The sequence below is a fragment of the Euprymna scolopes genome, chromosome 19 (assembly GCF_053919585.1).
Source record: "Euprymna scolopes isolate OS-2025 chromosome 19, ASM5391958v1, whole genome shotgun sequence".
Classification (NCBI taxonomy): domain Eukaryota; kingdom Metazoa; phylum Mollusca; class Cephalopoda; order Sepiida; family Sepiolidae; genus Euprymna; species Euprymna scolopes.
This window is the reverse complement of record NC_136500.1, coordinates 142,283,864-142,299,311: the sequence shown is the minus strand read 5'-3', so window position 1 is coordinate 142,299,311 and position 15,448 is coordinate 142,283,864. Positions and strand designations below refer to the sequence as shown.

General features: G+C 30.6%; 1 protein-coding gene across 1 annotated transcript in view; it reads right to left on the bottom strand.

The window, feature by feature from the left end:
- Positions 1-432: 432 nt before the first annotated feature.
- The window catches only part of LOC145240011 (uncharacterized), a 483,623-nt gene continuing 468,607 nt past the window's right edge, over positions 433-15,448 (bottom strand). The window contains exon 2 of the mRNA XM_080103616.1: positions 433-740. Within this exon, the coding sequence (XP_079959742.1) occupies positions 729-740 (12 nt within the window). The 3' untranslated portion in view covers positions 433-728. The remainder of the gene's footprint in view (positions 741-15,448) is intronic.

Below are 15,448 nucleotides of genomic sequence, written 5' to 3'. Positions count from 1 at the left end.
CCATAACTTAGTGGTGGGCAAATGTTTCTTTAAAATAGACATTTGAGGAGATTAATTGCGGGCACCGCTCCCGTGGGTCGATTGGTAGAATTTGTATCAACGCGGTGGTTATAGGTTCAATCCTCGGCTTGGGAGAGAGCCTAGTCTAGCGGCACCGATCAGTTTTGATACAACGATATATATAAAAGTAACGATATATGTAAAAGTTTGAGGATGCTACAGACGGCCAAAAAAAACGGCCAATTAGCTGAAACAATAATGTAACTTAACAGAAAGATACGGTAATAAGAAATAAAACGCATATTTGCTCTACAACGGTATTGAGCACTTTCTTCAGCTTTTATTAATTACCATTTTCACTATATATATAAATATATGTATATATATATATATATATATATATATATATATATATATATATATATGTCGTAACATGCTTTAAAAAGACGCAGAAAAATGTAAGTAATATTGGATACATAAGCCACATTAATATTAACATCTGTTATTTCGGCAACATTCATTTCAATATGAATCTCGTCAGAATGTGATTTGACATTGCAACGGTACACATTAAAATATACATATTAGAAGGTAAGTAGAGAGAAAGTCGGGGTGGTGTTCTAATATTTCTTTTAGGTAGAAAAATATATTGATTCTGATCTAAGAAAAGGAACGCCTTACCAAACCGTCATCTGCAGACCATTTTTGATGTCCCATTCAGAACCCGTTCAAGAACTTACCTAAAATAGAAAAAGAAATCCGATTGTCAGAAAACAAAAGTAGAAACGTGCAAAATGGTTGACGTTCAATAAACGGTAATAAAACTTAAGACAAATAATTATTTTACAAATTAAATAGCATCTAGCAAATCATGTTGTCCATGTCCAGATGGTATTTCCCTTATTTCGAACGTACATTCATGTAAATGAGTTTTAATTGTCGATTTTATATATATATATATATATATATATATATATATATATATATATATATATATATATATATATGTATAAAATATGGATACAGCCACTCTAATAAGTCGTGGACGACGAAGCACGACTAAGTGGATAATTGCATTTTAAAAATAATATATATGTATATATACAGCTGCCCATGTGGGGGTACCAAATTGGTTAAAAAGGAAAATTATTTCCAACTCGCATTTAGGTAAAAATGCACCTTCGTAAATGGTTGAATTCATTCAAAACATATCGCTGAAAGCCAAAACAAAACAACGTATATATATATATATATATATATATATATATATATATATATATATATATATATATATATATATATATATATTAAGTAATGTGATTGATAATTTAAAATTTAAAAATCAAATTATAATTAAATTAAAAATCCGTTTCATAAGAAGGAACAACAACAAAATCAATTATCTGTACGATCGTTTCGGAAAACAATGTTTTTATTGTGGTAGACATCAAGTTACGGACAATAATTATTACATATAGTTTTTTTAATAAGCAAGGTCTCCTCGTCAGCAATATATATATATATATATATATATATATATATATATATATATATATATGAGAGAGAGAGAGATTCAGCCACTTTGATGAGTCGTAAACGACGAAACACGTGTCAGTGGATAATTATATTCTATAAACAATATATATATATATGCCACTCCAATCATGGGGTACCAAATTGGTTAAAGGCAGAATTATTCCCAACGCGCATTAAGGTAAAAATGCACTTTCGTAAATAATTGAATTCAATCAAAATGTATCGCAAAAAACAACAAATGATATCTCTCTCTCTCTCTCTCTCTCTCTCTATATATATATATATATATATATATATATATATATATATATATATATATATATACACCGTACTTTGAAGAAATTGCGTTGTTGTGAGTAATTGCACCAACTTGCTAAACATGCTTTTTGGCAACCACGCAAATAAAGAGCACTTATTTTTTATTTGGCGTAATTACCCTCGGATTTGGCGCAATTTCTCCAAAGTACGGTATACATAAAACAAAATATGTGCAAAATTCGTTTGAAAGCCAAATGAAAACGCAATATTACGAAAATAAACACATGTTTTTCTTGTTTGAAATTTATGATTTATGTATTTCGGACTCAAACTCTATCCTCAGAATTTTGTACATTATTTCTTTCTTTGTTTTGTCTTATTCTTTCTTGCCATGTTGTTAAGTTGGAGAAAAAAGTTAGCAAAAGGTCTGCGCGTTGTCTTTCAGCGGTTGTATTTTCAAATGCTAGGACGATGCGTTGGCTACGCAAGGCCAACGTCAAGGACGTGAGTTCCGTGATAAAAGCGGTGATTTAATTTGAATAAAATAAAACACGTTTCAGATGTGTTCGAAAGTCAAATTAAAACGCGATATTTAGAAATTAAACAAATTTTTTACTTGTTTAAAAATTTTTAAGTAATATATTTTGGAGCTAGACTCCATCCTCAGAATGTTGTACATTTTTTTTCTTTTTCTTGCTATGTTTTTATTTTACACTAAATTTTTTTTATTTATTTTTGTAATATTGCGTTGTGGCTTGGAGTTCAAACGTATCTCATACGTATTTTATTTTAGTCAAATTAAACCAATTTTTTTTCACGGAACTCACAGACCATGATGTTATATCTCGCGTAGCCAACGCACGGTTCCGGCATTTCAAAATACAACCGCTGAGAAACAACGTGCGAACCTTTACTAACCGATTTTACTTTTTCGAACTTAAGAACGTGGTAAGAAAGAAGGAAAAAAATGTATAAAATTCTGACGACAGAGTTTTACTTGTTTAATTTTAAGTTTCAAACTAGTAAAATATTTGTTTATTTTCATAGTATTGCCTTGTGATTTGTCTTTCAAGCATATCTAATACGTATTTTATTATATTCATATGAAATCAAGGCTCATATCACGGAATTCACACCCCTCACACACATATTACACACACATAAATTATATCACTATATATTTTTTTTTTCTTGCCATATTTATATATACCTCGGAATGATTAATTTGAAGAAATAAAATACGAAAGCAAATATTTTACTGGAATTTTGATTTTTCTAACCTATCATCCCATTATATTCTTTAAATGAAGATGAAACGTTGATGAACATATAAGTTTGGTTTCTTCCTTTTTCATCTCTCCCACCATCCCTTTCCCTCTATTCCTCTTTACATATATAATGAACGGTAAAATATCCAATAATGGTAAAATCCTAAAATCAAAATCATAAATTGTTGGGTAAGTTTATATATATATATATATATATATATATATATATATATATATATATTTATATATTTATATATATATATATATATATTTACCAGTGGTGAAAAAACCGGACTAGAGTGCTCAATGTGTTGCCAGAGCTGTATTTTAGATAGATGAGTCCATCTCTTCTAGATGAAACAATATGTAAACTCATTCTGGACTCATAGTAATAAATTTCATATTTTATATATATATATATATATATATATATATATATATATATATAAACTTAACCAACTTTTTTGGATTTTGATTTTTGGATTTTACCATTATTGGATATTTTACCATTCACCGGACTATCCATTCACGTGAAATAAACTTTTTCTTCGCCATATTCCGTCTGCTTCATTATTTGTTACCAAGTAAGATCTATGACTTACTCATAGTTTCATCAAAAACTTTTGCAAGCAAAATCCGTTCCTACATTTTGCTAAATCATATCCTGTGATGAGAAGGAAGGTATTTCTTTGAAACTCTGCGGGTTAAGGAACATCCACTTATTTTGTGTTTCCATTTTTAAAAATTAAATATGTTTTAACTCTTTTTCAAAGCTCTATTTGGTTTTATTGAGTTGTTACATCCGGTTGAGATTACTTTATAAATATTAACTCTTCAATATTTATAATATACTTTAGTTTTGCCATCTTGGAGTATTTTGGAGAGCTTAACTGTAATATTTATTTCATATATATATATATATATATATATATATATATATATATATAAGTGAACATGTCTGTGTGTGTGGGTCTGTGTACAATTCCCTACGAAATAACTTTGTCAATTTTTAGTCTACAGACTCGAAATTTGATATACAAGGTACTGAGATTTGGGAAAATCGACGTGATCAGTTTTTGGCCAGAAATTTGGCGATTAAGGGGTCAAAGTTCAACGATTTGACCTTTGAGAACTCTACCAAACACCTCCGACAATTTTGGGTCTACGCACTTGAAATTTTAGATATAGGTTTTTTGGGCATGGATATAACTTAATTTGAGCCGAACACAATAAATTTTAAGGGGTCATAATAGCGGTCAAATTTTTTTTAAAGTTGACCTCTGCGGTCTCTTCCAAATTACTCAAACAATTTCTGGTCTAAATATTTGAAATTTTACATAAAGGGTATTCAGAGATAGAGCAAGCTTTTTCATCAGTTTGGGTCGGAAGTTTTTAGTTACCAATATATAAATATATGTATATATGTCTGTTTGCATGTCTGCCTTAAACTTTCAATAGACGCGACGGACTTTATCAAGATCATTATCATTTTTACGTCCGACCTTTCATACGACAAATATCGAAAAATTGGCTAAAAACATTAATATCTTCCTCTTCAACTAGGCACTTTTCTACAGGGGTGGGGGTCACTTTTTTCGCCGATATTTTTTAAAGTTATCGTCTCCTTTAGACTGCCAAGCCTTAATTTAAAAAAAAACGTCGCTTCCGGTTTGGCGGTGTTCGTAATAGCAGAAACGTTACGTTTTACCCCGTTCTTTTCCTCTTTTTGCGGTACGAGTTCGAGCCTGCCTTCCTACTATTTTTTTTTTCTTTTTTTTGCTGAACATACACATCCAAACACCCAGGCAACGTCGGGCTGAAATGCTCGTATATATATATATATATATATATATATATATATATATATATATATATATATATATATATATATATATATATATATATATATATATATTGTGATGCATCTCCTCGTTAGGCAATTGTTCTTAAAAATCAAGTTTTCTTTTTGCTTAATTATTTTCTGTTCTACCTTTTCCAATCTCTGAATTTTTCTTTTTATGTTTTTTCAAAGTTGTATAAGTTTTGTCCATATGTTTTGTTTTGCATGACGAGAGCTTTCAACTAAATGAGTTCCGTCATCGTTAGGCAGATTATATCATTTAGTTTTTTAAAACATGGTTTTTATTACGTTTGGATATTACATATGTTAAAATTTATATGTTTTGTCATGGTCACCTATAGGTGTTGCTAATTAAATGGGTAAAGAATGTTAACAGGGTTAATATTAATATTTACATTGTATTAAATTATATTTGCATTTTTTTATATACTTATCTCATAAATTTCCCTAATGGATACCCCTGTGCGTGTGTGATACGGTTTATCTCAGCCTACAGGCAACCCACCCAGGCAAGTAAGGTACCGAAATGAAGCTTATGACCCAGCGGATGTGTGTAAGGAAATGCAAAAAATATTTTCCGGTATTCACTGGAAGTTATAATCTTAGTAAGTTTGATTTACTCTGTGTGTGTGAGACGGTATATCTCAGCCTACCGACAACCCACCCAGGAAAGTAAGGTATTAAAATGAGGCGTATGACCCAGCGGATTTTTTAGTGATATTATATATCCATGTTTGGTGTATGAAAATGCAAAAAAAAACATGGAAAATAATGATTTACTAAACAACGTTTTATTTACCGGATATTTTTTTGGTACAAGGCCCAGCTAGGCGAACTTGGGTTGTTGTTATTTAGAATTTTTAAATGTTTCAACTGCATTAATAATTTATATTATTTATTTAATGTATAAAGCTCCGAGTAAACTCTTTACATTAGTGTCGATGTGTACGAACTTGGCATTTTCGACCATGATTCTTCAGAATTCGGAATGATGGCAGACATGTTTTTTAAGTGCTGTAATATTTAGTCAGAGTTTTTCTTTGTGACAATGTGTGTTCGCAGTGTAGCCAATGTAGTAATCAGTGTAAGAGATGTCCTAGCGGGTAATGAAATTAATAAATTACATTTCTTTAGAAAGTTATTTGTCTGCGAAGTGTTGCTACTGATTACAAAGTTAGACATTTGTATTTTTTTTTTTTTATAATAGATGAAAAACTTGATTTTTTTTGTAATTGTTGGGAGATACGTATCTTCGAATTATATTTTTGAGAATCTTGTCATCAGTTTTTTAGTTTATGGAGCTGGTTGCGCTAAACTATGTTAAAAGGTTGGGAATTCTTTTGCTGAATATAAGCAGCTTGATTTAATTTGCTAGTAGTTAGTTTAATTTGTTTATCGAAAAGTGAGCTTCAGATCTTGTTGTTGATTAAAGCCTGTTTATATATATATATATATATATATATATATATACATACATACATATATATATATATATATATATATATATATATATATATATATATATATATATATATATACGTTTTATTTTTAATTACCGTATCTTTCTTTTAAGTTACATTATTGTTTCAGCTACCCGGCCGTTTTTTTTTTGGCCCTCTGTAGCTTCCTCAGACTTTCACAGAAATTTTCGTTATTTTGGGATGGCAGAGTGAAAGAGTGAATGAGGTCAGGGAAGGGGTGCATTCACTCTTTCACTCTTTCATCCCAAAATAACGAACATTTCTGTAAAAGTCTGAGAAAACTACAGACGGCAAAAAAAAAAAAAACGGCCGGGTAGCTGAAACAATAATGTAACTTAACAGAAAGATACGGTAATAAAAAATAAAACGCATATTTGCTCTAAAACAGTATTGAGCACTTTCTTTAGTTTTTATTAATTACCATTTATACAATATATATACATATATATATATATATATATATATATATATATATATTACATCCGTATTTCTCTCTTTTTGTTGTTCACAATAACCCCATACCATAATGGTATAACTTCATATCAGATGCATGAAATCATATATATATATATATATATATATATATATATATATATATATATATACATATATATATATATATATATATATATACATATATATATATATATATATATATACATATATATATATATATATACATATATATATATATATATGTATATATATATATATATATATATATATATATATATATATATATATGATTTCGTGCATTGTCATCTGATATGAAGTCATACCATTATGGTATGGGGTTATTGTGAACAACAAAAAGAGAGAAATACGGATGTAATATATATATATATATATATATATATATATATATATATATATATATATATATATGTATATATATTGTATAAATGGTATCTAGCCGCACTGATGAGCTGTGAAACAGCGAAACAGTACTGTATGTGGATGACTATATATATATATATATATATATATATATATATATATATATACTAGCAAAAGTACTCGTCGTTGACTGGGTTCAAAAACAGCTAACAGAAAATGGACTCTGATTCATGAAAGTATGATAGGTTATGAAAAGGAAGTGTTGTAAAGAGATAGCTTCGAATTCGGGTGTATCAAAACCAAAGCAAAATATGATGAAAGTGAAAATAATTTATTATACTATACCTGTTCAAACTGAAATACTTATCACAATATTTTGTGGATCTATAAAAAACTTTGTGACATATTTCCATTCAATGGAGGTCAGGCGCGCACGAACACCCCATAATTTTATTATACCATATTTCTTCAAACAGAAACATACTTATAAAAGTATACTTACGCAAATATATATGAAAAGTCTTGATTAAATATTGTGCCTATTTCCATTCTATGGAAGCCAGGCGCGAACGCAGACCCGACAATTTTATTATACCATCCCTATTTAAGTTAAAACATACTTATCAAAGTATTATTATGTACATCTGTATCAAAAACACTTGTAAACTTTTTTTTTTTTTAATTTTTATTTTTTTTATTTCTATACTTTGTGGACCAGGCGCGAACGCAGACCCCACAATTTTAATGAACGACCGTTCTGCCAGATCAAACATACCCATTCCTGTGTCTCGATCTATCTTCTCTCATTATATGTAATCAGTTTTTTTTTTAAATATTAAACCATATAGGAGCCTATTTGTGACCAGACACACACACACACACACACACACACACACACACACACACACATTCCGCTTTATATATATATATAGTCTTAAAATTTTTTTAACCTAGTTCATGTGACTTCCAATATAGAAGTGTCACAATCACTTATGCAAAACTCCGTTTTAATGTTGTTGTCAGTTTGCAAACTCTTTCTAATAGGCTGTCTCTTTCTGTTATTTTTTTTTCGTCTTCCGTTTGAAACATATTCGACTTCATCAGATATAGAACCGCTTCTATTTGTGCGTAGAAACGCCGCTAATTTTACCGCTAATTTTACCGCTAATTTGACCAACCCCGATTTTTCGGGCGCAGGTGATCCTAATTTGCCGCGTCGTGCAAATATCAAATAACAGTTTGAGAACCGTATTCTTTAATGGAATAAAAATAAGAAACACAAAATTCTAGTTAGTGCTGATAATTGCAAACAAAAAAAATCGGAATGAAACAAACAAATAAAAACAACAAACCAAACCAAATAGTCATAGGATGCGTTTATTCAATCTACGCGGTTAACGCAGTAAATTCTATTTAAAACTTTAACGTACATAGACCTCCGTTATCTCGAATAGGTCTGAATGTGATATTGGGGAAGGAAGAAGTTTATAACGTGTGGAATCAATACGGATCTTGGCGGAGAGCATATCGTTGTGCAATGTGAGTGACATGTTTGAACGTTATATAGCGGTTAGACATTTGGAAACATATAGGCCAACTTTTATATTAATTTATTTATTACGTATAATTTTTCTCATCTTTATTAGTTGTTGTTTCACGACGTTTCGGCCAACTATTCCTCTGGCCTTCGTCAGGTGGTAACCGCGACGGATAGGAACTTCGAATCTCCTAACTGCATTCTCAGCAATCATTGCAATCCGTAGTTGTTGCCGTCTCCCCAGGTTTTTGGCCAAGTAAGCCTCTGGCCGGCTTTGGGTAGGATTGAAACCGCTATCTTCAGACAATGCTCATGTGGAACCGTAGAGAGTCAACGTCTCTATCAACTGCGCCACGAGACCCGAATAGTTGGATGAAACGTCGTGAAACAACAACTAATAAAGATGAGAATAATAGTCCGCAATAAATAAATTAATATGCATAATGCTCATATCAATAATGAATTCCAATTAAAAAAATGTATATATAGTCCAACTTCTGTTCTTTTTGGAATGAATATATCCATTATAAATCAAATGTGTCGTGTGCAATTGAAATTAAGTCAGTGTTTTTATTTATTTATTTATTTATTTGTTTATTTGTTTATTTATTTATTTGTTTGTTTATTTGTTTGTTTATTTATTTATTTAATTATTTGTTTATTTATTTATTTAATTATTTGTTTGTTTATTTATTTATTTATTTGTTTGTTTATTTATTTATTTGTTTATTTATTTACTTATTTGTTTATGTATTTATTTATTGATTGATTTATTTATTTATTTGTTTATTTATTTATTGAGTTATTTATTTATTTGTTTATTTATTTGTTTGTTTGTTTATTTATTTATTTGTTTATTTATTTATTTGTTTATTTATTTGTTTATTTATTTATTTGTTTATTTATTTGTTTGTTTGTTTATTTATTTATTTGTTTATTTATTTATTTGTTTATTTATTTGTTTATTTATTTGTTTGTTTGTTTATTTATTTATTTAATTATTTGTTCGTTTATTTGTTTATTTATTTATTTATTTGCTTATCTATTTATTTGTTTATTTATTTGTTTATTTATTTGTTTATTTATTTGTTTGTTTGTTTATTTATTTGTTTATTTATTTGTTTATTTGTTTATTTATTTGTTTATTTATTTGTTTGTTTGTTTATTTATTTATTGATTTATTTATTTATTTGTTTATTTATTTTTTTATTTGTTTATTTGTTTATTTGTTTATTTATTTATTTATTTATTTGTTTATTTGTTTATTTATTTATTTGTTTATTTGTTTATTTATTTGTTTGTTTATTTATTTATTTATTTATTTGTTTATTTATTTATTTATTTGTTTGTTTATTTATTTGTTTATTTGTTTATTTGTTTATTTATTTATTTATTTGTTTATTTGTTTATTTATTTATTTGTTTATTTGTTTATTTATTTGTTTGTTTATTTATTTATTTATTTATTTGTTTGTTTATTTATTTATTTATTTGTTTATTTGTTTATTTGTTTATTTATTTATTTATTTGTTTATTTGGTTGTTTATTTATTTATTTATTGATTTATTTATTTATTTGTTTATTTATTTGTTTATTTGTTTATTTATTTATTTGTTTATTTATTTGTTTATTTGTTTATTTATTTGTTTGTTTATTTATTTATTTATTTATTTATTTGTTTATTTATTTATTTATTTGTTTATTTATTTATTTGTTTATTTATTTGTTTGCGGACTGTTATCCTTAGCTTCCCAATTATTGTTGCACCACGTTTCCGCCAACTATTCCCCTGGCCGTCTCCAAGTGGCTAAACGCGATAGGATAAGAATGTTGAGTCTCTCGAACTGTATCCTCAGTAATTACTGCTTCCATAGTGGTTGTTGTCCTACAACGGTTTAGCCAACGATTCCTCTGGCTTGCATTAGGATATGATCGAAACCGCTATTTTCCTACAACGCTCGTCTGGAATCGTGGATATTCAACGCCTATATCCACTGTGCCACGGGCTTCGAAGGGCGATAATGTTGAAGTTTTTTGGTCCTATACTTCCAACTTTTCATTTTTGTCTTGTCTTGGTATTATGTCCAGTGATTTTGTTTTTACTATTAATTGATTGATTATATAAGATATATCACAACTAAAGTGAGAGAAACCTGTGACCTTTTTAGAAAATGCTCAACGTTTCGTTTACATTTTCGGAGAACTTCTTCCATAGAATGATAAGGATATTTGAGGAAAATAAAATATACCAAGATTATTATCTGCCTGAGGAAGTACCCCGAAAATGGGGATGAAACGTTGAGAATTTCCTAAAAACGCCACAGGTTTTCTTTTCTTTTTTTTCCATAATGTTTATTTTCATATATATATATATATATATATATATATATATACACCAGCAAACAGTTAATAAAACATGTTAAAAAACACTTTGAAATAAGTTAAAAACATATTTAATCTGAAAAGGAAACACTAGATAAGTGGATAGTACTTAATCCGCGGAGTTTCGAAGAAATACTTTCCTTCTCATCAGAGGGTAGGAATTAGCAATATGCGGGATCGGATTTTGCATGCAAAAGTATTTGATGAAACAACAAGTAAGTCAAAGATCTTACTTGATAACAAAAAAGTGAAGCAGAGGGAATATGGTGAAGAAAAGGGTGATTACACGTGAATGGATAGTCTGGTGGAAGATAAATAATCCAGTGACGGTAAAATCCAAATATATAACTTCAAGAAAGTTAATTGAATTTCCATTTGCACAAGTAAAATCCAAGGAAATCCCGTAATTGGAAGATGGTCCAAAATAATCCAAACGCTGAAATCCATGGAATAATTCACAAAAATGTGTACAAGGGAAAAAAAGAAAAAAATTCCAATAATGTTAATAAAAGAAAAATAAGATATGCTTTTCACTCTACTGCCGAGGCATAAACATGAATAAGAAAGATCAGAGAAGAAAAAGAGGCGAGAAAAAGTTAAATGGTCATAGAATTAACTATAAAATAGAGAAAGAAATGTCAAAATGACCCAGGCGCGGAAAAAATATATAGGGCAAAATAAAATAGGTCAACTGAAATGTACAGGTCATCACTTGAAAAAAATGTCAGCAAGAGTTATTAGAAGACATTAAATAGAAAATAAATAATTAATAAACAATAAATAAATAAATAAAAATAAAAATAAAATATAAAATAAAAAATAAAAATTATTTATCTGCATTTTCTATCTGCATTTTTAATCTGCATTTTTCATCTGAATTTTTTATCTGCATTTTTTGCTTTATTCTTTAAACTTTCCTATCTATCTAATATATCAATCTACCCACACTTTCATATCTTGTATATATATTTACTTATATTTTACTATATGCATTTACTTACTTTTTTTGTTGCTTTTTCCTGAATTTGCAGATACCGGCCTTAAATAATTTTTATTTTTTTATTTTATATTTTTTTATTTTTATATTTTATGAATGAGAATGAATATTCTGTGAAGCTTAATTGCCATATATGATTTTATAACTTACTACCTAGCTCTACCTATGTATAGAGCACTGCTGAAGTAAATACTGAAAATTTACGCATAAAATTATATTTTCATATATTGATTAATGTGATTAAATGAAGTAATCATATATATATATATATATATATATATATATATATATATATATATATATATGGCTATCACAACGCGAAGAATGGGATATAGTCGGTGTTGATGAGGCAGGACGACAGCAAGTTATAGTATATTTATTGATTTATAAACTGTCACTTGTTTTCGTCTTTCCTTATCAACACCGACTATATCCCATTCCTCGCATCGTGAAAGCTTTCTAAATCTCTTCCACATATCAATCCCACACAATGCTTCAAGTAAACTACATATCACACACACACACACACACACACACACACACACACATATATATATATATATATATATATATATATTGTTGTGGCTGCAAGGTAAAACAATAATTAGTAAGGAAATACAATGAAGACGCAAACAACAAGATAACAGAATAATAAGTGTATTAAAGAAAAGGTATATTTACAATATGTACAAATGACGGTGTCGAGTCAGAGAGTCTTGGTGGGAGGACATGTACGCTCTTCGGCGTCACTTTCGGTGGCATTTGAGTAAGACACACCAAGGCCAACCTAGGCTTGGCATTTATAGTGTTATGTTATTCGCATATGCAAATAAGTGGTTGCCACCACAACACCCGCCTCCCAAGATTTGAAGTCACACAGATTTCAATATCTTTTTCTTTTTGGGTTTACCATTAATGGTTCATTCACTTTTCTTTTCCTACCTGATCTTCGGGGTTCAGGTGCATTTTGAGGCGGTTCCAAATTAAAAGATTCGTATATGATATCTATGGTGTCCTCCTCTTCGACTGTTGTCGTATCATCATCATCTTGGATATGGCGTTTTTTTTATCTGATTTAGGTGCCTTTTATGTATATTCTGTGGACTTTTAATCATGTATGTACAATCACCAATGCGTTTATCCACTACTCCACATTCCCAGTAAGATGTGTTATTTCTGTAGCACTTAAAATATACTCGATCTCCCGAGTTATATTTCTTTCTTCTCGTGTGTGTAGTGTTTCGGATAATTGCCTGCCTTGGCAATAGTTTGTCAACCGCTGATTTTACCTTTCTGGCAAACATTAGATCAGCTGGTTATATGTTTGATGGTGTACTAGGATGTGGTGTAATCCTATATACTTGCAAGAATTGTTGCAAAGCTTTTTCTGTTGGTGTTCCAATGGATTTCTTTAACGCTCGTTTTAGCGTGTCCGCGAACCTTTCCGCGAGGCCGTTCGACCTTGGATGATACGGCGGAGCCGTGATTTGCTTCACTCGGAACGTGTCGCAAAATTCCTTAAACTCTGCGGATGTGAACTGCGTTCCGTTGTCAGTGACCAGTGTGTCTGGTACACCGAATCTTGCAAACAACTCGTGTAGGAACCCTATTGAGTTGTTCGTTGTTGGATTCCTGCAACGCATTACCTCCGGCCATTTTGTGAAACTATCCACTACAATTAAATAATCGTTTTCACCTACTGGACCAGCGAAGTCCATGTGGATTCTCGACCATGGTTGGTCGGTTTTCGACCAAGGTTTGTGTACTATAGGTGGAGATTTTGCCGCTAACTGGCATCCTTTACATTTATCAATTGTTGTCGCTATGTCGGTGTCCATGTTACGCCAGTACACGTAGCTTCTCATTAACGACTTCATTCGATTTATCCCCGGGTGTCCTGTGTGGAAATCTCTTAACATCCTATTCTGCAATGTTTTGGGTATTACCACTCTCTCGCTGTACAGTAACACATCGTCACATATGGAGAAAACTTCCTGCACCCTTGTGTCCGTTATAATTTTCTCTTTTTTGTCCTTTATATATTCGTCTTTCTCGGCTTCCCTTTTAATGTCCGACAAAGTTACGGGTAGTTCCTTAATGATGTTTGCTACCATATTTTTTACTTCAACATTTGTCCGAATTGCTGCAATGACTGATTCTTCCAGATTGTGTTTCTGTGGTATCAGTCTTGACAGTCCATCCGCATGGCAAATCTTTTTTGATGCTAGATGTTGTAGCTGGAAATCGTAATTAAGTAGTATTGTACCCCAGCGCAGCAATCTATTTGCGGTGTATACCGGCAATCCTTGTTTTGATCCATAGATCGTGACTAGCGGTTTATGGTCGGTTTCAAGTATGAATTGTCTACCATATAAATATCGGTGAAATTTAGTCACGGCAAAGATTATGCTCAACGCTTCTTTTTCGATTTGTGAATATGCCCTTTCGGCTGGTATCAGCGTTCTCGAAGCGTGCGCTATTGGTTTTCTAGACCCATTCGGCATAATATGTTGAATGCATGCTCCTAAGCCGCAGGAGCTAGCGTCACTAGCGACGACTATTTTTAAGTTTGTGTCAAAGTGCGTTAAGAATAATTCGGATGTTAGTGCGCTCTTTATTTTGTCAAAAGCGGTTTGACATTCTTGCGTCCAGTTCCACGGTGTATCCTTTTTAAGCAAATTATTTAAGGGGGCTCGCCAGTTATGCATTCCTTCAATAAAAGATTGGTAATAATTTGCGAGTCCTAAGAAACTCTGCAAGGTTGTTACATTATCGGGTGCTGGCATATTTTTTATTGCCGCAGATCTGTCTGGGTCTGGACGTCGTCCATGTTTGTTTATTTGTTGTCCAAGATACTTAATCTCGCTCATACAAAAGTCACATTTACTTTCTTTTACTTTAAAGCCGAATTCTTGTATTCGAGTAAACACTTGTTTCAAATGTTCCTTATGTTCTTCTAGGGATTTGCTCCTGACAACAATGTCGTCCAGGTATGCACATGCGCACTCAATACCACTTAGCATGGTGTCCATCGCTTGCTGAAAAATGGCAGGCGCTACTTTGATGCCAAAAGGCAATCGGTTGTATTGGCATAATCCCTTATGCGTATTGATGCATAGTATTTTTGAGCAATTCTCCTCGACCGGTATTTGCAAATACGCGTTGCTCAAGTCTATCTTGGAGAGGATATTACCCCCATTCAACTTCGTGAATATTTCCTCTGGGCTGGGTAGGGGGTAATGGTGATCTTTTAATAGGGAGTTGACGCCGGTCGAAAAGTCTGCGCACACTC